At 44.1% G+C, this 25339-nt stretch overlaps 1 protein-coding gene across 7 annotated transcripts in view; it reads left to right on the top strand.

Moving 5' to 3' along the window:
* The window catches only part of Mapkap1 (MAPK associated protein 1), a 205588-nt gene that overhangs the window by 99272 nt on the left and 80977 nt on the right, over positions 1 to 25339 (top strand). For all 7 annotated transcript variants that reach the window (XM_032902686.1, XM_032902683.1, XM_032902688.1 and 4 more), the window contains 2 exons: positions 6078 to 6254; positions 20389 to 20498. In XM_032902686.1, the coding sequence (XP_032758577.1) occupies positions 6078 to 6254; positions 20389 to 20498 (287 nt within the window). The remainder of the gene's footprint in view (positions 1 to 6077; positions 6255 to 20388; positions 20499 to 25339) is intronic.

The raw sequence follows: 25339 nt of genomic DNA, 5'->3' as shown, positions 1-25339 counted from the left end.
AATTTGATGTATTTGGTTGCTGGAGTTGAGAGGAGAGGGAGACAAACCGGGAGTGTGAATTGGGGGACTTACGTGAATAGATTTTTACTGAAGCCTCGGGTTAGTGAGAAGAGAAAAGCCTTCAACATGGCCACTGAGGACTCATGTTAAAACACAGGGTCCGGGGTTGGGGATTTGGCTCAGTGGTAGAGCGCTTACCTAGGAAGCGCAAGGTCCTGGGTTTGGTCCCCAGCCCCGGGGGGGAAAAAGAAAAAAAACCACAGGGTCCCAGAAAACAAAGACGTTCAGAGCTGGGGCAAATGGAGAGCTTAGCTTACTCAAAGAATGTCCCAGAGACGTCTCAAGAGCTGCAGCACAGGTGTGAGCTGCACGGTGTCTCTGAGCTTGTGCCCCAGTCCTGAAGACTGTGCAGTGAGGGATATGGGAAGCATGTGGGAGTGCACACATGGGAACCTTCAGAGCTACAAATGACTCAGCCCTGCCATGCAAGGGAAGCCTTCTCCAAGAGTCTGAGAAAGCAAGCTTCTGCCTCTCCAGACCTTTATTTACCAGAAACCCTAAGATAGATGCCATAGCCACGGCTCATAGCAGAGACCCTGCCTGCCTACTCTCCCTCAACATTGCATGCTGTTGACACCATCCCAAACCCTGTGCTGGGCAGTGGGGTACAAATAATCAAAGTCTGTGCTCCTAAGGCTCAGGTTGTTGGTTCAGACAGATATCAGATCATACATGCTCACTTCTGTATCACTGAGACTTGCAGAACAGTGAGTTCCAGGGACACGGGAGTAAGGATTTCTGGTTCTGCCTAGAGCTCTATACTGTACTGGGGTAGGAGGCGGTCAGGGAAGCAGTAATGAGGCTTGAGCTAAATTATAGTTACTTGACCATCTAGGAACATGGTGCCCAGGCTGATAGCCCACAGAGAGATGGGACTGACATTACCTGGTGAGGGGACTGCGAGAAGGTTTGACTCAGCCCAGGGTGTGTGCTCTGGAATGGAAGGCAGCAGAGCACAGTGGAAAATGTGTTCTTATAGAAGACAGGTTCTAAGGTAGGAAAAGGCTTTATACAGGAGGTGACAGCTCCCCATTTATGTTTCTGCAATGTCCTACTGCTAGTGGGCTTGAAAGAAGGTCTACAGGAAAAGTTTATGATAGACTATGTGTCTGTGAAATTCAGAATCCCACATTTCTGTAAATTTATTTGGAAGACTAGTTCAGAACAGTGCACAGAAACAATAGAATTAGCAAATAAGAATGTTAATGCAGTTATCGTAAACATGTGCAAGACCACACAGCTCTGTACAGCAGCATGGCATGGTATGGAAACAACCAGACCCTCTCATGGTGGAGCAAGGCCGGCTGCACGGGAAGGCCCTTGGGCTCAAAGAGACAGAAGCTCCCAGAGTGTAGGGCAGATAGCAGCCAGCAGGTATTTTCTCCCCGGAGCTGCTGTCCTGGGGAACTTAGAGCCACTTCTGTGTGAGGTTGCTGTGCTTTGAACCTTACAATAATATTGAGCATTCTTACCATTCACTTTATGTGAGTTTTGGAGAATAGAAACTTTGACAGTCTTAATTTTTTCCTCTGACTTCAGAGATCAATCTCTGAGTTACAACCTCTCTGTAATCTCCTGCTTCCCCCTTACCAATGCCCAGCAGACTTTTAGTATTGATTGGCCATCACTGTACCCACCAGGACCCTGGTACTGAGCGCTCTGTGTGTGAAAGCAAAACCGAGCAGTAAGCATTTGTCTACAGTCATCACGTTCCAAAGGATCCCCGCCTTTCCAAGGAAGGGTGAATTTTTATGAACACACCAGATAAAATCGGGAAAAATCTGGGATACTTCCTGGAACACTTCTGAATTCTTGTGTATGAATTAAATGTTATCTGTCCATAGGCTGCCGGCTTCTGTCACTTCATACAAGCCAAACCAGCCTTTGAACAGAAAATAAATATTGGTCAACTCAGTGAAATACATTTTCCCAATGGGAAAAAATTGACACCAGTTATTGATGCACAGATAGGTGAGACCAAGTTGCTATATTCACTGAAGGTTGCTCGCATGTCTCCACCTCTCCTGCCCCAAGGCTCTGACCTCAGGCTCCATTTTCATTCCTGCTCAGTGTTAAAGCCCCATCCTTTTACAGCTTAGCTGTCTCTCCTCCTAGGCCCACCCATTGCTAGGACTCGGCCTCTTGTTTCTCTCTTCCTGCTGTTAGTCTGGACTGTCTGTCCTCAGGTACCAGTCAGACAGGGATGTAGACTTCTCTGCCGCGTGCTCTCTGTGCCTTGCTGTAACCAGAAGATGAAGACTTGTTGAAGAAATCTTGCAAAATGAGAATCCTTTTTCATGCTAGACACTGCAATGAATAAAGTAATTTAATCTTTATAAGACCCTTGTGCAGCAGCTAGGATTATTTCCTCTGTAATTCCAGTTTCATAATACAGTGAACACATGGAACGTGTGTCTGTGCTGAGGGATTGTAAGCCACACACGTGACTGCAGTTCAAGGCTAGGAAGGTCACCTGTCGCAGGTGACCTAACTCTCTTACAAGGAAATGAAAATGACGTCAGGACATTTGGAAAGTACAGAAGGTAGAAAGAAAAACTCCACGTGACAAATGTTTCCATAGACTTGGAATACAGTTTATAGTCTTTGTGAACACAACTCAATTCCTTATAAAGCTGTAATCATTTCTTGTTTTTATCCATCAAAAAATGGGATGTCGGACTCATCTCTTGAAATGTCCTCCCCTACTTAAGAATCCATGCTTGGTGCCACACCTCCCCCACCCCTTTAAAAAGCCATGTGTGGTGTGGTATGTGTGCCAGCAATGTCAGCACTCTGGTGCTAGGGCAGGAGAGTTGGGAGCTTAAGGCCAGCTTTGGCTATATGGAAAGTTTAAGGCCAGCCTGGGCTGCATGAGGCCCTGCCTGGAAAAAAAAAAATCCTTTGACTTTGACTTCTGCTGCTTTCTCCCTTATCTGAAGCTTTGGTCTTTGGCTGTATAATGCCAGAGCTTCCTACTAGGTCAGCTGACAACTCGACCCTTCTTCTGCCTCATTAATAGTATCTTTTACTTTTGTTCAGAGTGATTCTATCCACACATTCATGTACTCCTTCATTTAACAAGTATCTGTTAAGTACTTCTAAGTGCCAGCTATTTGACTCTTCAGTGAGCGTGAAGAGTCCATGTTCTTTGGGAGTGTAGATGCATAAGTAGGTAAAGGGAGCTGTGTGATCACAGATGTTTAGAAACAGTCTTATAAATGCACTTGGATTCTGTCAGAGATCAAATGATTGTGGAGACATCAAGAAACCCATTCTCACACAAGGTGGAGCTCAGAGAGATTTGGTAAGTCATCACGCAGAACAGATGTCATTCATTCAGAATGGAGACACAGGAAGGGGCCCTGTGGTATTTGTAGACTCCCTTGGCAGGGACCAGAGCTGCTTTTTTCCCCCTCCCATTTCGAAATGCCACCAGTTTCTGCTGAAATTTATGTGCCATCCAATGTTAAACAAGCCACTTAGCCTCAGTAAGCCTCAGTTTCCTAGTGTTTAAAATAGAAACAGTGACTGGTTTCACTGAACTGATGTGAAAGCTTAGCGGCTGTGTCCAAGCCAGTTTGCCCAGAGTGTGGTGCACAATGCCCAGTGCATATAGCCAGTGACGTTGCCGTGTCTCAGGAGCACTTCATGAGGCACCCCAAGCAGTTCCACAAGAGAGAGCACAAGGGAACCAGCAGGCAGTAGAGAGGAATATTTAGTCACTACCTCCTTAGATGTTTTTAGTTGAGGGCTTAGAATCTTGTTTGCTGCTAAACTTTGCTGATGCTCTCACCCCTCTTGTACTATACAAGAGGCATCCTTCAGATGGGGCTCTGACAGAGAAAACATGGAAGATGCCTTTGAATGAGTTACTTACTGGTTTATATTTCAGGATTAGTGAGCTACACACACCCTTTGGTTTACTCTCAGACCTGAGCTTACGGTATTTGTTGAGTTTGTTTTTGTGGAGACTCAGGAGTGTCCCATGACAATCAAAGCAGGATTCTTCTGATATTAACATTAGGCTTTCTGCTTTGATCAATAATAATAGGCTTATTATTTGCCCTTGAACCTCTGTGGTATTGGGGAATCACCGACATCTCTCAGATTGATTTGCATGGCAAAGAATAATCCGTCCTGTCTCTTGTCTCATCTTATCTGCCCTGCTCATAAAAACTTAGAGGCACAGCAGCCCCAAGGCTGCAACACAGCAGCCCCATTCAACCCAGAGACCCTCCTGCCCAGAATGAGCTGCCCTATTGCTCCTCTGTGCGTCTGTAACTTAAGGATTGATAGAGCTCTTCAAGCTGGTTCCCATCTGACCTTACTCTAGTCACCCCATCTTTAGATTCTGTGTGCTAGGCTCTATCTGCATCACTGACTCTGATCCTGAATTAGGACCTTGTTATGGATGGAAAAGAGGACTATTGATGAAGCTTATTCTGAACTCATACAGCCCAAGAGCCATGGAGCTGAGAATCTAACTTGGGTCTCCTACGCCATTTCTGCATCTAAAGAGCATCTGTCTCTGCACACACTTTGTGGTGGGCATCTCACTGTAAAGATCCAGAAGTTCCCAGCACTCAGACAAGAACTTTGTATTTCTTACCAACATTGCAAACATGTGTAATGTAAAGTGACAATGCAACGTTATCAATCCACTTAGCAGATTTATGTTTCCATTAATTTTCATCTGTCCCTATTACCTGTTTTATACAATAAATACTTCCCAGCCTTGACAGACACACTGAGTGTAGACTCCCTGAATTAGGCTCTCTCGGTACACAGAGTTGCAGCTAAAGATTGTGAATTAACTGGGAAAATTGCAAATCAGGTAGTCAGCACAATAATTCATTGTCACATCCAATCAATAAACTTTGTAAATCAACTCATTTAATTCAAAAAATGATCTATATAGATCAAGCAACCAATTAAACAATTAGCATACACTTTGGAATTAATTAATTAAAGCATCAATCACATAATTAAAATTTCAAATTTGAGCTGCAGAATTTAGAGTTCTCCTGCCGTCTGAACTATTAGATTATGCTTCTGAAGCCAGCTTGCCTACTTGCTAGCAGGTTTGCAGTGTCCCAGCCTGCTCTGAAGCATGCCGATGGTTTCAGCATTCTTTTACTTACACATTCACTAATGCACTGTCAAGGTCTCAGTATCCCAGGCCTGCTATCTATGTGGCCAAGGATAACCTTGAACTTGTGATCCTCCTGCCTCTACCTCTGAGTGCTGGGATTACAGGACTGTACCTCCACATCTGATTTTTGCAGTGCTGAGGATTAAGTGCTGGGCTTTATACATGCCTGATGAGCACTCCACCAACTAGATCCACCCTAATCTCAATTTGTGAATTGTTTTGGTGTCCTATCAGTGTGAATAAATTGCCTTTGTATTGTCCCTCAGGAGAAAGGTGTTTGTTGATTGTAAAAGGGCAAGACTAGAATCTGGAAGTTCTGGCTAGACATGATAGAGAAACAGAACATGTCCAGAAGGAGTCAGAGGACCAGGTCTGAGCGCCAGGATAAGTCAGGCCATTTGCTTTTGTTCAGCTAAGGTGCTGTGGTGTATAGAGTCAGAGCCTACCCGAAGAGGCAGTTACTTTTTAGGGAAAGAAGTATGTGGCTAGTCATGGTTACCAGGCTTACCTGTGTGTGCATCAGGGGCTCTCCAGCAGTACCTTTCCCTTTGTCTGTGAGTGTATTCAACAGTGCTGTAGTGCTTACTTCCCCCTCTGTGCTATGGCCTTCCTTTAAAGCTGACATTAATTCTCACTTTTCATCTCAGGGACTGAGTTCTAGGTCTTATCTCTAGTAAGTGTCCAGTTAATGCTGGAGAAATGACACAATGTGAAGACACCTTTGTCTTGCTAACAAGGGTTAGGGATTCTCAGCAGATCCTGGGCCGAGGATAGAGAGCAGCAGGGTTGGTGTGCTGGCTGGGCCATACTGTCTTTAGTGTCCCTTCCCTGCAGCACTCACTTGCCTTTCTGGTTTTGCTTTCAGTGACAACGTCAGTGCCTACTGCCTGCATATTGCTGAGGATGATGGGGAGGTGGACACGGATTTCCCGCCGCTGGATTCCAATGAACCCATTCATAAGTTTGGCTTCAGTACTTTGGCCCTGGTTGAAAAGTACTCCTCCCCTGGTCTGACCTCCAAAGAGTCACTCTTTGTTCGAATGTGAGTACTCCCTGTTATCTCCTCAGTGTGTCACCCTGACCTTCAGGCATTGTTTATCAGGTGAATTATATGTGTTACCTGGAACATCTGCTCACATGGTTACCTGCAAAACACTTGGGGACCATGCGCATTGCCGTTTGGTGCTTCTGTGCCGAGGACATGTGCAGCCTGTTGAGCAGTGGTAGACTGAGATAAATCCGGGAACAGCATGTCTACAGATGACCTCTGGGAGCAGTGGTGACTAAGAGCCTAGGAAGCAGTATCTGGGTTTGCCCCTTTCTAGTCAAGGATACCAACCTAATACAAATGCATAATTATGGCTATTTTTCTATTGTGACGTAAAATGCTTTTTTCTCCAACTGGTTCAGATTCTATCTGTTTTTCCTTGGTTGCCTTCCTTTAGACTATGCCTACTCTATGTTTTTGTCAATCTGGTAAAGCCTTAAAAAACCACTCTCAGAGAAGTGTATGTACATACATAAAATAAAATTCATTGGAATATAAAGACTCTCATATTGAAAGTCAACAGATCATTAAACAACTCTGCATGTAGTGATACATCTGACTTTATTAATAGATTGCCTAACAAGACCCAGAGGAGTTCTAACTACTGCTCTTAAAGCCTGTTGATCAGAGCAGCAGTGAGTCTAAATGCTGCTTCAGGAGTCCGCACCGTTTGTAGCAAACAGTAGTTAGCATGATTGGCACCAGCATGGCTCATCCTGCTGTGAATTGTTGCCTCCACTTTCTATCGGAGGAGATGCTAAGGACTGCAGGTGGGGATGAGCGTGTGTCCATCGGGGTCCATGGTCCTGAGGGCCCAAAGCTAAGGGGAAGCCCACACACTCAGGTTTAACCTAAGTGTTTCTAATCTCCCTCTCCTGGCTATCTCCTGGGATTAATAGTGATCCCTTTGGCACCCCCTGCTGTTTGGAACCAGCAAATTCATAGTCCTAATGAGGGATTACTTTGAAGGAGCTTCTCCTTTCCCTTTAAAACAGATTCCTGGGGTTGGAGGGATGGCTCAGAGGTTAAGAGCACTGAATGCTCTTCCAGAGGTCCTGAGTTCAAATCCCAGCAACCACATGGTGGCTCACAACCATCTTTAATGGAATCCAATGGCCTCTTCTGGTCTGTGGATGGCTATAGTGTACTTGTATAAAAATAAATAAATAAATTTAAAAAAAAAAGCAGATTCCTTTGTTTGAGACTTAGGAAAATGGGATGTACAGCATGTGATGTATGAATATTCTAGGTCTTTCTCCCCTTGAGCAAGAACAGACATCAGGTGCCAGGGGTGAGCCTGGAGCAGCCTCCCGAGTGGCTACCTCACCTCTACTCAGATCTGATCTACAAAAGAGCATATTTTCCCTCACATTTTCATTTCTGAGGCACAAAAACGACAGCTTTATAGAACACCTAGAATAATTTTAAATTACACAGTTTTTTTTAAATAATTAAAAAGTTATACACCTTCGTAATAAAACTGGGGTACCCACATGCAGACCCACGTATACACATACACAGGTGAAGCCAGAGGCCATTGCCGCCTTCAGTTGCTTTTTCACCCTAGGTCTAGACAATTTCTCAAAACACCGGGCACTTACTATTTTGTCTAGTGAGGCTGGTCAGAGAACGCCCAGGATCTGCCTGTGTTGGTCCATTCCTTACTCAGCGCCTGCCCCAGATGTGCACCACTGTGTCCAGCAGCAGATATTTTACACATGGAGCATCTCCTCAGCCTGTGTCCGATTCGTATAATCATTCCCAAGGGTTTAGCAATTACAGCTTCATTACATATGTGTTATGTTATTTTTTTTAACACTGTAATAGATTATTTCAGTGTTCTTAATCCTATAATCTATAGTTACTTCCTGTCAGAAATCTAGATGGAGACATCTTCTAGAAAGAGAAAAATCTTCTTTTCTCATGAAGATTACTACCTAATGAGAACACAGTTGTCAAAAAAAAAAAACCCCAACAAAACCAAAACCATAAACGTGGTAAGCACCTAAGCATGAACACAGGAGGTACACAGAGTGCCTGGCTGCTGGCCTGGCTGCTGCTGGGTTTGGATTTTCCTAAGTCATGACAGTCTTCTGGATCCCTGTGTCCTGTTGAAGTACTTCTTAGGGTCATTTCCTTTAAGTAAGCAGGGTTGTTAGTCAGAGAGTTGAAATGTCTATTCGTGCTGAGACTTGAACTCAGGACAACATGGGAGGTGAGTGCTCTACCACTGACTTACACCTCAGCCCAAATTCTGACTTTCAAGCAGCCTTTTGAAAGTTTAGAAGAAAGGCATCAAGAAACTGCCTCCTTACTTGTCTGATAAAATAGTAGACTACTCAGTGTGTGTTTGTGTTAGGCTGAGTGGCCTCCCCTGCCTACCCGTCTGGTCCACATTCTAAGCCTGGGAGACCTTTAGTTAGTTAGGACTCTAGAGACATGTCTTGTTTGTGTCAGCAAAGGGAGGAGAGCTTAGCTCCTCCTTTTCATTTCCTCCCTGTCCTCCTCCCACCTCTGTCTCCTCTAGCAGGAAAGACCCTAGGCTGAAGGTGTTAGGAAAATAGGCTTGATAGTAAGTAGTAAATGAAGGAGTATTTCCAACCGTGGAAATGCTACCATGTTTATCAAACTTGCCCTGTGGAGCCATGAGAACAAGGCTGCACAGCACTGCCCCCAAGCCTGCTCTCGACTCTGTCCTGTGAAAGGTGAGGGTCAGGGAGGGATGCTGGTAGTCTGATCTGTCAGGTACATCCCATTCTCTGAAGGCCACTACTGAGTTCAGGGAAGATAGGCCTTGGAGCCCATCTGCTGCCCAGCCTGACCGTATCCTTACCGGTGGGTTTGATTCTGGTGCATTCCATAACTTTTTATTGCTATCAGCCTCACAGGCCAGTTTGTAGGTGTTAGACGGAAAGCTTGGAACTGTGTCTGCTGTGGGTCAGTGTTACCTTTTGTGCCAGCTGCTGATACCGTTGTGATTTACTAAACAACCCTTAGAGAGAGAGCTGGACCCTCTGGACCTTTGGCACCCACACAACCCCTAGATTGTTCTTGAATGGCTGCGTTTGCTACAGCTACATGTTCCTGCCTCCCTGCCCCCTATTTAGTATTTTACCGACTGAAAGGCCTAATTGTCACTGTATGTGAGCAGGTGGTGGATGGACATTGAAGCTTGGTAGAATTTCAAATTAGGCTTTGTAGGAGTACATGTCCTCAGAGATGGCTCAAGAAACGTTGTGGAAGAGAGGCGCATAGACACCGCGAGACAGAACACCAGGAAATGTGAAACAGCCTCTCTTAGAATGGCTGCATAAACCAGACTGGAGCAATAGAGCAATGTCATTAGATAGGATAATGTGAAAGCTAAGACTTTATATAAGCTCCCTGAAGGCTAGGCAGAAAAATAGTTCTCTGCGTCCTCAGCACCCAGTGGAGGACTTTGTGGAGAAGCTATAGGTGAATCTTGGGGTCTATGGCTGCCAGGGGGACCAGTACCAAGCACTGTGTCACATCTTGCTTAGCTTCATGGCTAAGCTGCGCTTTGAGTGTAGGAAGCTCACCTTTGCCTCCCAGTGAGATCAAGCACAGGCTTTGAGCTTTGGCAAACCTGGGTTCAAGTCTCACTAGCAGCTTTCTATGTGACCTCAGCAACTTTACTTATCTTAATTTATCTCCTATTAAATCCAGACAACAGAAGTAAACTTAACCATAAGTAATAAATTTTTATATACCTAGACTCATTGTTAAGCCTTATTCTTTCTCTGAATTGATTTTTAATATAGTACTACTTGAATGCATACAAATATAAAACTTTGGCTATAAAATTCCATAATGTGTTAGCTATAAATTTCTCATTTTTATACATTGAATACAAGTAAATGATAGTGTGGTGATTTGGTGCTTGGCCCAGGGAGTGGCACTGTTGGGAGGTGTGGCCTTGTTAGAGGAGGCGTGTCACTGTGGAGGTGGGGCTTTAGGTAAAATTTATAGTCTTGTTATCAGTGTTTTGTTAAAGATAGACATTGGGTTTGGTGAGAGTTTAATTGGTTTACTTGTCAACTTGACTCTTGATTTTCACTTTCATGGAAATGTCATGGCTATCTTATTTTCCTTTTAAAGAATGAATGGGATTTTTAATTATCAGCACATTATTTTAATTGATTTATAATATATTCTCCAAATGTCAGTCTTTTCTAGAAAATTCTCATTTGCATTTGTCCCATCATACTTGTTGCTACCATAAGTGCTGTTTTGCCCAGGACTTTGCTATTATAGAACTGAAAGTCCTGTATCCAGAGCAGATCTCTTCCCTCCCTCCGATCACCTTTTCCCATCCCATAAGCCAGGGTAGCTATGGTTACTGCTTTTGCTGATCGTGCCACACAAAGGTGGGCCCTCCTTCTGAGTGATACCTGGACACCCATGATTCCAACAACAAAGAATGCACATTTTTAGGGATCAGCTGGCTCCAGTAAAGCACCTTGTGTGCTCTGAGTTCTCACACCGTCTCACATCATCTGCTTGCAGTGATGAAGTCGACCTTTCTGCTCCACTAGTGTTAACTAACTCTAGCTGCTGGAATGTGAAGCCCCCACATCTCACCAGCTTAGCCCAAACATCACCAGACTTCCCGTGAAGGCTGTGTGTCATATGGTTTCTGTGGCAACGCTCCATTACTGTGTGATGGTTGCCATAGGCAATGTAGCAGTGTAGGCATGGCTAGGCTTTGTTTGTCAGCCTCTGGTTCTTTCTAACAGGCTGATTACCTTTAACTTCTGTCCGATGAGGGCCAGCTGGGTGGAGTGAGAACCCTGGAATGAGAATTGGTGATGGTCTAAGCATATGCATATTTATAATACCTGTGTATATATACACACACATACGTGTGTACGTATATAGTATGTATAGAGTGACATGAATATATATACATCAATTTTTCTTTTAATCTAACCAAATATAGGTCTCCATATACATGTATATGATTTTTGTATGTATATATGATTTTCATTGAACTAAAATAAAATGCTTAAGTTTTGAAATTCAGCTTATAAATTTAATAGTTACTCCTGGAAGAAGGGGGCTAAGAAAATGTTGTATGGAAGTGAATGTGGAGTTGGATGCCTTCTAATATACCTTGTAAGTGAAGGCTGAGTCTAGCCAGTCCCCAAATCCCCTAAGCCCCAGGAAATCCCAAGACACAGAGCTGTTGTTTGAGGGAAACTGGAGTTCTCTACTATTTGAAAATTAGAAACTGCTAGTGGAAACACCTTACTTTCCCAGCCCACGAGTGGATCGGTTTCTAACCTACCTGTTGCTTCTGATTGATTTTAGACAGACTGGGTGTGTTGCCTGACCACTTACCTTATCTGCTTTTGAATGAAGCTGTGAGGATGGGTGGATATATTGGAACAGTGGGAAGAAGTATGGATGGGAAGGAAGGAAGAAGTGGGTAGGAAGAGCAGGAGAGGTTCATTATTTCTTGAGATGGGTTCTTTTGTATATAAGGCTAGCCTGGAACTTTGAACTCCTGATCCACAGCATGCCTGGTTTGTATAGTGTTAGACCTCAAACCCAGAGCTGTGTGCCTGCTGGGCAGGTGCTCTACTAGCTGAAAATGTAGCCCCAGGATGCTTTTTGACTGATGTCCAAAGCCAGATGAAGAGCTAGATTTCAAATGGTGCCCAGCATCTGGAGAAGTGCTCCTTGCTAGCAGTGACCAAGCCAGGTGGTGGTACAAGAAAGGGAGCTGCCTCGTCTGACTGCTTCTACCCTCCTCCGGCACTCTGCTCATTCATCCAGAACTCTGGAGAGAATTGAGCTCGCAAATGGCAGTGACAAAGCAGACCTTGCTGCAGACTGAGGAAGGAGGGCTCCACAGGAACAAACATCTAGGCTAATGAAACAGACAGAACCCAGGTCAGACCCTGTCAGTCAGAGCACTTGCATTACCTTCCTTTGTGTTTTTCTTACAATGTTTAATTCAATAAAGGGACATAAAATCACAAGCTAATGGGGTCTAGCTACAGTTCTGCTGTGTGGACAAAGACCCACTGGACAGAAGGTAAGAAGTTGGACCATCTTGGACAGAGAACATGGCCCAGAGGATTCCCTAAGGCTACCTAGACTCTGCCTGAAGGGAATGGGAGTAGCTTTTTAAAGAGGGTTACCCAAGGTTACTTCATCTTTTTTATGTGAGGATTTTTAAAGCCTGATGGCATCTCCAAAATACACACCAAATGACCAAACCTTTATTAGAAAGGACGTCATTGACTAGAAGCCTCCCCTCCTCTAAGTGGTGGTGTCTTGTAGTCTATAAAATAGAAATCAGAGGAGGAGGAAAACAAACACTGCATTTATTTAATTTCTGCCTTTATTCCTTACAAGCATCATTTTAAAGAGGGTCAGAGCAAGAGCAAAGTTTGGAAAGAGCAGAACAAATAAAATCAGGATGCGTGTTCTGGGATCAGGCCTGGCAGTCTGGGAATAAATTACCCGGACCAACTGCATGTTGTTTCTTTCCGTTCTGTTGTGTTAGCAAACATTCTCATTGTCCAGATTGCCCTCATATATGGAAATGGAACATATGCAGCCTGTTTAATTTTGTATTTGTAAATCTGACTTGATTTCCTTTTTGGCAAAGGCTATTATCTGGAGGAAAGAAAAGATTTTTCTTTGTGTCTGTTTATAGTGACAAATACTGGAACAATTAATAAAGATGGAAAGAATTAATTACATACTTTTAAGAATTTAAAGGTCAGGCAAACCAAGTCTGTGTGCTCTGTTCACTGGAATGTCCGTCTGTAGAAAGTGTGCCAGGGTGTGCCTTATCATACAAATAAAACACATTTTAGATAGTCATCAATTTACTTCAATATCCAAAAATTATGCCAGATGTTGCTATAGTTACTGTGCCTCCTAAAAGTTTGGGACTCACATTTCTGAGTTAGTACAGTTTATTTCGTGCTGCAGCCCCCCTTGGCTGTGTTCAGTTCCTGGGTCTTATTTTGATTTCCTCTGCTCTCCCTCAGCTTACGGTGGAGTCTGTCAGCTGCTGCTGTGTACATGTCAGGCTAGTGACTCGTAATGTTTATTAATACAGTGTCAGTCTTGCTGCTGAAACAACCGTGATGCTTCAGAAGGTTGCAGTGGAACGAAGCATTTGATTTCCAGATCCTGTCTGCACTGCATGGTGAATACGTTCTCACATGTTACACAGTTCACTGACCTGACAGTTAGGGAACCCCGCCTGGGACCCCATTTCAGCAGGACATATTCGAACAGAAACAGTTTGCAAAACTTTACACACTTAAACTCCTGCCAAGGCAAACTGTTAGGCACTTGAGTTTGTTATAAATACCCAGTGGCAGTGGTTGGAAGTGGCCCACAGTGTGTTTTATATTCTGAACGGAATGTGAATGTCTTTGCGGTTATATAGAGTAGTAAATAATTGAGTTTGATTAGGGAGAGGGACCTCATTATCCCCACCTGTGCCCAGCTGGAAGGGGAGGGTCGAAATGAAGCCATTAGCTGTCTCTCTTACTGGCATCTCAAAGAGCTCAAATACATCTGTGTCTTATTTTCTTTTCTGGCACAATCAGTCGAGCAAGCTAAGCAGGCATGACCAGATTTGGCAAGTCCCAAGGACTCTGGCAAAGATACACAAGGAGAAGGCGGAGGGCAGTCATTTTGGCTTCTCACTGCCCATTAGTCTAGCAAGTTATGTTTTTGGAAAATGTCTGTATTGAAAAAAAAAAAAGTACTTTGTCCAATGTCAAACATTGCATGCTTGTACAATATGCTTTGATCTTTCAAAAAATGTGGTCAGTGCAAGGGGAAACAAACTGTGACATTCACACTAGCGTCGGCCCCCTTTGTGGATAAAGCGATGCCCCACGGGCTGGCTTTAAAGCAGGCCTCCTACAATTACTGCAAGGCTTTTTCTTGCTCATCTATTTTCATTTTCTCCCTTGAAGTGCTGGGGAATGATCACATGGAAGGGGGCCAGGGCAGGTGGCAACCAGAGCAGTGCATCTCCATTGCTGCTGTGAACTGGTCAGGACCAGAGAACCGAGCACGCTCTTGGCAGCTTTACGCCACCTCTGGAAACTGAAACCATGGCTCATGAAACCACAGCATTTTCCAGGGTGTCTTTAGAAAGGATCTGAGAGTCAGGGTATTTGTAAAACTTTTCCACAGGTTGGCCATGTGGGAGATGTACGGCTCTCTGGAGCTTTCTTCTTGCCCTGAGTCCCCCAGCCGCCACTCTAAGCAACACAAATGTTAAAAACACAGGCTTTGGAGTCTAGGAGATGTAAGGTCCATCTCGGGTTAAATTGTGGCTCCTGCAGGACTTGTGCTAGCTATAGAACTGATTAACTTAATGTGTATTTCCAGGCACGTGTCTTAACCTGTCAGTTTCTTGTTATAAAATAGGACTAATAATAGCACCTGCCTTTCTATGGGGAAAGGATTATGGAAACAAGAGCTCAGAACTGTTATTCTCATTATATGTTACTCCTTTGTTCAGCTGGGTTTTTTGAGACTGGATCTCACTAGGTAGGCCAAGTTGGCCTGAAACTTGAAGATCCTTAGCCCCCAAGTGCTGAGTGATAGGTGTTTGCTACTGTACCTGAACATTATATATCACTTTTAATAAAGACCAATCAATGACTAGCATGTTAGTCATTACCTATTAAGTATTATATGACAGATATTACTATAAACACTTTGATGTCCAAGAATTATTATCATCCTATTTTGCCGGTGAGGGAACGGAGTCAGAGTAGTATATGGTTTACCCAGCCAAGGCGAAGCTTCCCTTCAGACCAGCCATTATTACATTCTACAGCTTGGCGTGCTCTGCTGCCTTTTGGTTTTATTGCTCCCTCTCCACTGGCGTGATACAGAGCTGAGACATCTCTCCTGAGGGAGCTCCTCTGACTCTTCTCCCTGGGTGTGGCGAATTGGGTATTATAGGCATATATTTTTCTCAGCGTACTTTAATAAGGGTTCAACCTCCCCTCTAGCCCACCACCTACCAAAGGTGATGGAAAAGGAAGGTTATTAGGAGCCTGGGAAGTGGGCCTGTTTACAAAGAGTTCTTTGGGGAGATTCCAGTCTTCATTGTTCTCAGTCCAGTCCACTAGCAAACACCACACACAACCCTCAGCTGTGGCCCAGTCCACTCAGCAGACACAGGAAGCACGGTTTCTTTGAAAAGTTTGTCGTGTCAAAGAATGTTTGCTGAAGCAGACACAGGTGAAAGGATGTGTAGTGTAGGAAGGGCCCACAGATGGCCGATGATGCTGGGTGGTATTGGTGTGCTTTTCATTGTCTCTTGGTCATCATTTGTCAGAGCTCCAGAGAAACGTACCCGAAACATTCTGGTGCTGTGCTGGTGGTTTCTTGACACTTCTGTGGACTCGGGCTGATTGGCAGAGTGATGTCAGCTGATAGGATTCACGTGCCAAGGCAAGACACATGATGAGGCAAGACCTGTGGAGGACACATGATGTTTGGAGGAGTATAAATAGGACTCAATGGATTGTGAGAGGGCCATGGCAAAGAACTTCTCCTGCTATCCCTGGTGGTCCTGGTACCTCCTGCTGATTCAGCTGAGGCCTGGCTGGCTGTCTCTGCTAGGCCGTGCCACCATTGCGGAGTCACGGTTGCTATCCCGACACTACTGAACTATGGGTGGTATATTTGTGAAGTGTTTGTGAGTGGATCAAGCTGCTGCTGCTGCTGACCTGTAAACTGAAGTGCTGGTTTCCTGACAACACAGATTGGATTTGCTCCAAAGAACCATTTTTAAAAAGGTCCACCTTCACCATATCCTAATAACCTTTCTTTTCCACTGCCTCTGCTAGGTGATGGGCTAGAAGGGAGGTTAAAGCATTTAAGAACCCTTATTAAAATTAGGGTTGAATAAAAATCTAAGAGTACAGTTTCCTTTCAAGGTATACTGTATTTCTTTTTTTTTTTTTTTTTTTTTTTTTTTTTTTTGGGGTTGGGGACCGAACCCAGGGCCTTGCGCTTCTAGGCAAGCGCTGTACCACTGAGCTAAATCCCCAAACCCGGTATACTGTATTTCTTATGTCAGTATAGAAAGCAGTCATCTGTAAGCCTCTTTGGCCTTCTCTACCGTAGATCGTACATAGGTTAGAGGCCATTGTGTTAAGTTCTCTGTCCAAAATAGTATGAGTTTGAGTTTTGCCTCAGGAGACTTTCCTGATGCCTCCAGCCTTGTTTCTGTGAAATTGTATATGTGCTCTTTTAGGATTAAATGATTGAATGCAAGTTTCTTAACAGATTAAAATTGTACTGGTCACATAGTAAATGTTCAATAAGCAGTAGTTGCTGCTGTTACTTTTGTTAAATTGTGAGTGTATATTATATAGATTTTAAAACTCTTTAATTCTCACTGAATTTTCCCTGCAATGTAACTGTTTCTATTGCCTGCTGTCCCTCAAAGCCATTAAGTTACACTGCTTCTGAGTTTAACTCTGTCAGTTGGAAAGCTTTGAACATTGAGCCCAGAATGCTGACCTTCAGGGAGGTTTTGATGCTTGGATCAAAGGCTACTTGCTGACAGTGCCCTTAAATGATGCCACCAAGCAGCTCATCACACAGTTTAATGCCCCCAAGCTGCCATGGGTGCTGAGATCCATTCCATTCCTCCCAGTAAACAGTCTTTGTTGGAGCCAGAGCAGAGCGGGACTGCATGAGGCCTCTTCTTTTGGGGTCTGAGTTAGGCCACATTAAGAAATACCTCCCACTGTTTGGCACCCCAGTACCAGGTGCCTAGCATCCATTGTGTGCTTTATCCTTGTGACAGCTCTAAAGGGAAGGAGCCTCACTATACCATTGCACTCACAGGGCACATCACTTAGAACCTGTGTGCATTCCTCTCCAATAAACTGCCCTCTCTCTTGGTATCCAGAGAATTATGCTTCAGTATGAGGACCTGTGTCCTTATTTCCTGGGTTGGTCTCCAGTCACCTTCGGTTTACTGCTTAGGAAATACTCACTCTCTAGGACTAATGCTGGGGTCAGAGTTCTGTGGTAAGTCTAAAACTGTCACCTAACTTTAAAATCCCAGTGCTTTGGAGGCTAAGGTAGGAAGGTCTCAAGCTCTTTGCCAATCTGGGCTACATTGCCAGACTATGTCTCAAGCTCCTTCCCCTCCTCCAGAAGCCTCTTTGGTGACTGCATGGCTTCTCACAGGCACAGAACTGAGCTCCTTGTGTGAGCTACCTCCTTTAACAGCCCCATGCGTGTTTTCTTCGGTGGTTTAGCAGACTTGATAGGGCCCAGCTTTGAGTTGGCTGAAGTACTGCTGATGGCAGTAAGTCAGCTCTCTGACGTGGAGTTTCGTGTTAGACCTGTATAAGAATCCACAGAGGGGCAGAGGGTCTCTGTTGCCTCTGCTTGTGTCCCCAGCATGCCCTGTCCTGAGCCCAGAATAAGACAGCATACACCGTGAACGCGCATCCGCTTCCGATGCTCCCTTGCCCTTCCTTCCTTCCTTCACTGTTGTTTTCATTTTCCTCTCATGAACCCTGCTACCCTGGCTTCAGCTCGGAGGCTGTAAAGGAAGATGGAGAGCCGAGTTACCTCAGAATGATCACTATCGTTAACATTCACGGGTGGTTCACTTATCATTCCTGACTGCACAGACATGGCAGCCACGCGGAAGCGTCCGCAGGTGTAGCATGGTGATACATATTACATTGTGCCACAATGGATTTATGTATTCTGTAACAAAAGAAAAGTGTAATGAAAAAATACAGAAGGTGATCCTTTATTCCTCTGCTACACAATTTATCAGTAAGGCCTGTGGAGGGACGGGCCAGGGATTTCCTCTGCTTGCTTTAACCTTGTCACCCAGGTATGTTTTGGTAAAATGACAGAAAAATACAGACTGGGGATTTTCCTTTGCTTCAAACCTTTTCAAAGGACACTTTGAATTTATGAAAGTTAGTCCAGATATGAAACTGCCTGTTAAGCTTTTACCCTGCTCTTTGCTGAAAAACTTGAGCACAGTGGCTTGGAATGATGCTATCAGCCGGCCACAGAAGAGGAACCAGTGCAGCCAGTTTATAAACAGGCTAACTCCACCATCGTTCAGGTAGCTCCCTGGTGGACGAGAGTTCGTGAGGCCTGGGCCAGTACTAGTTTGCAAATCCCCAAGAACTTGTGTTTCCTCTTGGCCCTACTCATCTGTCACCCAACATATTGTCACAGATGGAGGACATACTGACTTCTGAGGAGAAAGCCGGGGAAGGCAGATCTGAGTATGGTTGAGTGGCATTTGTTCCAACACTCACTGGCCTAGTGCCAGAGCAAACACCCGCAAGTTTTTAAATGCACAAGGCTCTTTACATATCAGTACTCTTGCCAAAGTATCACTTACAGCATCTCTCCCAAAATAGAGTTTTTTAAAATGAGCTATTTCTTATTTTGCTTTGATCAGTAAAATAAACTTTTAAAGATTGTTCTGGGATGGGGTCCAGCTTCTGAGGTAAAGAATGGCTGGAGCTCAGGCATGATTCAGTAACAAAGTGTTCAGTAAAATTAGCCTGACAGTTCTCAGGCCTGCTGTTCGACAGCAAGAACCTTGAGCAAGTTAAAATGGATGGTTGTGCTGGCCAGAGCAACACCAGCTTTGTGCTTTTTAACAAGTGGAACGTTGAGGACTAACCAGCAAGCTGTGTAGACAGGAGTGCTGTGTACTCTGTGTCTCTGTGTTAGGGAGACAGATTGGGTCCTTGGTTTTGAGATCAGCCCACAGCCCTGTGGAGAGCCAGCCACCTGGATGGTCTAACCTTGGCTCCAGGCCTCATCCCAGCCTCTTCTGTCACCGGAAAGCTTTCCCAGGCTTGGCTTTTCTTTCAGATCTCTTGTCAGTAGTAAGCTTTGCTGGGGTTGGCCGTGTTCCCCTGTGAGATTCTTATGGGGAAATGGGAACGTGACCAAACTCCTTGGAGCAATTTTCATGTTCCGTAGTTGGAAATTTGGGTCCCATTTTTACATGAGTTACTTGAAATTAGTGTGTTTTGTTCCAGTACCCAAAGGGGGGTATGGGCATATTTTTGTGTGACACTTGTCACTACAGTTAACACTCTCTGTGAAGTGACAGCTCACCCAAATGATGGGCTACTGAGTGTTTGTTTGTTTTGGTTTTGGGCGAGGTTTGTTGTTGTTGTTGTTGTTGTTGTTTTTGTCATTTGGTTTTTTGGGTTTTTTTTTGTTTGGGTTTAGCATTCATTTGTTTGTTTATTTGTTTGTGTCTTTGTTGTTTTTCCTTTTTTTCAGTCTAAATTAATTCTTCTCAACCTAATTTGACTAGAAGTTTGCAAGCAGTGTTAGTATTTTGTCTACATTTATTTTGCTTAAACTAATATTTTGTTTGACTTTGTAGAACCAGGTAAAGAAGTAATTTCTAGTGAAGAATACGCAGACTGTATATTAAAAGCCGGGTGGGGTGGGCATGTTGGGGCACCTTTAATCCCAGGAGAGAGACAGAGGCAGACGGAGCTCTCCGAGTTTGAGTCCAACTGGTCTATAGTGAGACCCTGTCTCAAAACAAACCAAAATAACAACAGAAGACAGGTCGGCAGACCAGCGTTCTACTAGACAGCTCAAAAGAGCCTTTCCTTTTTCTCTGGGTATTGCGAGGCTTATTGTGACAATGGTCTGCCTGTAGTGACATGGCCGACATAAACCAGGCTCTGGCAGTTGTCAATCTTTGCTGCAGGGTTTGGCTCCCAAGCCAGAACTGGGAATCTGGCTCCTTCTGACACAGGCAGACCGGGTTCCCTTTGCAGTGAATTAGAGAATCCTGCAGAAGCCCTGCCCTGGGTTCACTTCATGCTACTTCTATTAGAAGCCCTCACAAATGCCTGGGGATTGGTGTTTTTATCGTCTTGTTTTCCCAAGACAGGGTTACTCTGTGTAGCCTGGCTGTCCTGGGATTCACTCTGTAGACCAGGCTGCCCAGGTGCTGGGATAAAAGCTGTGTACCACCGCCGTCTGGCAGATTCTCGGGCACTTTCTGTACTACTGTTTGAACTTTTCCCAGTGTGGTGAAGGCTGTAGTGATAACTCTTGTTGTCTTTTTCCGCAGAAATGCTGCCCATGGGTTCTCCCTCATCCAGGTGGACAACACGAAGGTCACCATGAAGGAGATCTTACTCAAGGCACTGAAACGAAGAAAAGGGTCCCAGAAAATTTCAGGTGCTTAGTTAAATTATACCACGGCCATCAAGGCTTAATGCTTATTAAAAGGCTCTGTGTGTGTGTGTGTGTGTGTGTGTGTGTGTGTGTGTGTGTGTGTGTGTGTGTGTGTGTGAGAGAGAGAGAGAGAGAGAGAGAGAGAGAGAGAGAGAGAGAGAGAGAGATGTATGTCTGACTACATTGTTTTGGATATCCTTTCTAGAAGGCTATTTAGCAAGCCTGTAGCTTAAAGCTTCTTCTGGGCCTCAGAAAGAATTGGGTCAGTGGCATATGTGAGACAAGCATGTTCAAGTCAGTCATGGGCAGTTCATCATTAATAGTTTGTAGTACATTAAGACAGAGCTCTTTGTGTTTACCATTAGTTAATGTGAACCTGTCTTAAAATCCAAACCAAGGAGTTAGACACATAGCTTAGTGGCAGAATGTTTACCTAGTGTGTGCATGGTCCTGGCTTCCTTCCCCAGCACCACAGAAATCAAAACAAAACCTTAAACTTGAACTACTGCTTCTAATTTCATGTTTTCACGCATTTTACATGGGAATATTTTTGATTACTAGGCTTCAGGATAATGGGGGTAGGAGGACATTCTCTGCATTTTTGCTAAATGAGGGTGATTTCACAAAGATGGTTTTAAAAAGATAAATTGTTTGATGTATACCCATGTAGCTATTAATCTCTAACTGTTCATTATCCAGTTTTCTTGTAGAAAATAGGCTTGCGCTATTCGATATGATATTTAAAGGACTTAGAACACAAATATTACTAATATTAAGAAACGGTTATTCTCAAAAATAATTCAAAGATTTATCTATAGCAGACTACTATACTAAAAGTCAACCCATATATGGCAAGTCAAGTATCATAGCTTCTTCGTAAGTGAAGAGACTCCTTAAATACCTTTGAGCTCACCTTTTGGAAAGGAAGAGGGCATTGCTCAGCTTGAAGAAAATAGTTGTGTTCTCTTTTTAAGAGGAGGCATATAATCTGTTCCAGATTTAATTAGCTATCTTCAGATGAAAGCTGAAGTTTTAATAAAAGTTAGAAGAGATAACACAGTGAAGGACACGGATGAGCTGTCTCAAGGCCATATTCCAGGGGAACGATAAGAGCTGTAAAAAATGGCAGAGGAGAGCAATTGAATGGAGCAATGAAAATCTGATTCTCATAAAAGAGAGAGAGAGAGAGAGATGCTGGTAGGGGCGGTTGTAGATGAGACCTGCTAGCGTCTGCAAGCAATTTGGATGCTTGCCAGGAGTCATTGTTCACCCTCGGCTGTGGCGGCTCCGTCCAGATGTGCCAACTGCACGTTTCGGCTTTTGCCAGCTGACTGCGCCGTTTGATAACCAGCTCTCTGGATGCCCATCACTGGCCGCAGAGATAGAATTAAATGATGATGATCTTCCCACAAGTTGGGAGAGGAAACAATGCATATAAATCTTGATTTCATCTCAGCGTGAGAAGTCTTTATCCATCATCACTCATAATGAACAAGTCGTTAGCCGGGATGAATGGTGCTCTGCTTTTCCAAACACCTCTTTTGTTCAGTTTTTGGGTGACTTTTATCTATTGCATGGGGGTCAAACCTCTTTGCATTTAGGGGATGATTGAAGAGGCACAGCCTCTCTATCCCAGGGGAGAGTAGATGTTTGGGGGTTCCAGGTGCCAATCTAATAGCTTTTAAATAGCTTTAGATACTCAAGGGTATTTAATGAGCATTCATTCCCTCTGTAGAATCAGGGGTCTTCATTCTCTACATTTTTTATGTAATTGTGAGTTTTGTAATAAAATTTTCTACATTCTAAAAATGCCTTTTTTGAGTTCTCTAGGAATGAGACAGAATTTTTTTTCAATGTTCTCAATAGAAATTGTATTGCCAGTGAATTCTTTGGTTTTTTGTTTTTGTTTTTGTTTTTGTTTTTTGTTTTTTTTAAGACCATGAAACCCCAACAAATTACAGGGATACAGCTGAGCCAATGTCCTTCCTTCTGTCTGCAGCCATCTCTATCCAGTCCTGTTTGTTTATCTGTGTCTGTCCCCAGCATCCACATTAATCACGATCTCAGGTATGCACACACTGGTGTGTGCTTCCTTGTGCCCACCTTTGTATATACATCCTGCCATTTTCATCAGTCTTTGCTATCTCCTTGGCAAACGCTTGGGATTTGTTATCTCGAACACAATGAGCTAGGTTATTTATTCCTATCCCTGCTACTGAAGCCCATTGAGATTGGTATTCACATATACTGCTGTCCATCTTCTTAAGTCAAGAAGCATTTTAGAATAAACCATTTTAGTTGCTTTAAGAGTCTGGTCAGAAGTAGAAGAGTCACCAGGTTGCCAAAGATTTGTTTAGGGTTAGCACAGAAGAGGTGGTGTTCATGTTGTGGTTTGAACTTTGTACTGGGGAATGAGCTGCTTTTCAGAAGAAAAATCCTCTTAGACATAGGGAAGTCCATTTACTTAGTAAAAACCATGGTTGCCCACGTGTAGTTAAGAGATACTTACACTTTTCCCGTTAGTCCTAGAACTTGGCTGTGAACATGGTGGGAAGATGTCAAGTTAGAATACATGTACATGCCGAGCTCTGGCCCAGTGACCTGCTCGGGCATTGCAAGAACTCTGAGTGCACCCCGTGGCTGGGACGGGTTTGCGTGTTTAGCTGTCTCCTCAAACAGCCTTAGCCTGCTGGGTCCCACTTGAGCTCAAGGGAGAGGCGTTGACAAGTGAGGTGAGCGCCATGGGCACCGTGAGCGCCGTGGGTGTCTGTGCTTCCCAAACTGTTCACTAATACAGGCTGATCCAGAACGAAGCCTGAGGAACCCTTCAGTTCCTTCCTCACACACCTAGCGTCCCTCAGCTTTCTCTAGCCTGACCTATGCTTCATTTAATAATTACAGCAAGGGGGGAATTTGAGTGATCCCATTATTAAATCAAGTGTGGACTTAATGGCACTCCTGGTACCTAAAACTCTTGTCTTTCCTCTTCTGCTTACTTTCAGTTTTTTTGGGTTGGTTGGTTGGTTGGTTTGTTTGTTTTAAGGAAAAAAATTAGCTAGTGAGGGGGAAAAAAAAAACCCACAAAACCTCAGTTTAAATATATGGCTTTGTTAAAGGAAACCTTTGGGGCTTTCAAATAAAATTTGCCTTTTAGGATAAACTGTCATAACCAGTCCTTACTTCTGTAAAGTCTAGACTCTCATTGTTTGTCATTATTTCAGCATTTCATCAAATCAAAGCTATCAATGAACACCTCAGGGGGGTTCCCATTAATATCCATGTCCTTGCCTGTGGAACTCTCTTCATAGCAAGTTCCAGTCAGATCTCTGGGAGAGCATGCATTTAGATCCTAGTTTTAAATGTCTCTTTTAAAGTTTCATATTATCACTGACCTCGTTGACATCTGGACTCCCCTTGCATTGGTGGCAAGTGCACACAGCTAAAGCAAACAGTAAACAAAGCTCACTCATTGTAACATTTGGATGGGAGAGCTTTGGCACAGTTAAGATAGGTCACTGCCAGATCCTGGGATTTAGTCCGTAAAGGCTACTGACTTGTCCTTTAGTGAGTAAAGGCCTTAGGCAGCTTCTCCCTTTGTCAGGATCACCCTGATGACTGTGACCTTGAGCTTGTTACTATCTTGTTTACTCTTGTTGGCCTTAACACTGTTGTCCACAGCTGTCAACAGCCTCCTGCAGCACGCTGGTGTGACTGAGATGCTTCTGAGATGGAAGCCGGTCACTTCAGACTCTCACTGACACGGAAACACAAGTGCCTCTCAAGCCACAAGAGGAAGACTTAGTAGAATTTGGCCAGCAAAATAGAGGTTCTGATTCTGTAGGCATTCTCACTGTGAATGAGGCTGTTTTTCTGTTACCTGCTGAAAGGAACAGAAAAGCGTGCTAACTTTTCGTTAACTACCCCTTTGTTGCATTTTGAAATGTACGCATACTTTCTTAGTTTGAGGGTTTTTGGGTTTTTTTTTTGTTTGTTTTTTGTTTTTTTTTTTTTAAGTTTTTACAGTACTAATGGCCTTTTGATGTTTCTTCTGCATACCTGAGAAGATTTCACCTAGAGAAGTGTCAGAGGCAGTGCGTTCACTCATTGCTTCCCAAACAGCATTCTCTGCCTGCTGTGTGGTAGAGGGGACGGTGGTGGTAGAAGTAAGCGGCAGCCATAGACCTTGCAGGGGATTCTGTGTGGCAGACAGATGACTGGGTCTTCAGTTCCCCACTAAACATTCATGTATAGCCTGCATGCTGACCCAGAGTGCACTGGTAGCTGTATTGTATCTGCATCTGTTCATCATGCTCCCCTATTCATTAGACATAGCCTGAGTGCAAGGAGGCAGTGGGGGCGCAACAAGGCATTCGCCAAGGACACCCTCACACTCCAGAGGGAAAGGAGACATAAGGGGTAGAGAGTAAAAAGAACACAGGCAGAGGAGATGACGGCGCCACACAAGAGGGGTGCTGAGGAATTCCCTTCTCAGATGTGGACATCTGAACAGGGACCTTCACATGTACACTGTGGAGACTTGAGTAGAGAGGGCACTGCAATCTCTGTGTAAAGAGCATTCCAGCTTTCTGTGCTGTCTGGCTGACTTAACTGAAGCTCCAGTGAGACTGACCTTTAAGAGACATAAAACGGGTGCTCACACAGTCAATAGCACCACTGCGCACCTAGTCACACAGCCACATCCAGCACCAGGCTCCCCGTGCCGTGAACCAGCAAGACTGGTGAATCTCACCTATAGAGCAGATCTTGACTGTCCTATCACTGCGACTTTTCATCTGGAACACTGATGAGCCCCCGATTGACTTCCCTGCCACTGCTCTTAGCCC

The sequence above is a fragment of the Rattus rattus genome, chromosome 5 (genome assembly GCF_011064425.1).
Source record: "Rattus rattus isolate New Zealand chromosome 5, Rrattus_CSIRO_v1, whole genome shotgun sequence".
NCBI lineage: Eukaryota > Metazoa > Chordata > Mammalia > Rodentia > Muridae > Rattus > Rattus rattus.
The sequence above is the reverse complement of the archived record's forward strand: the minus strand, read 5'-3'. Positions and strand labels throughout refer to the sequence as shown.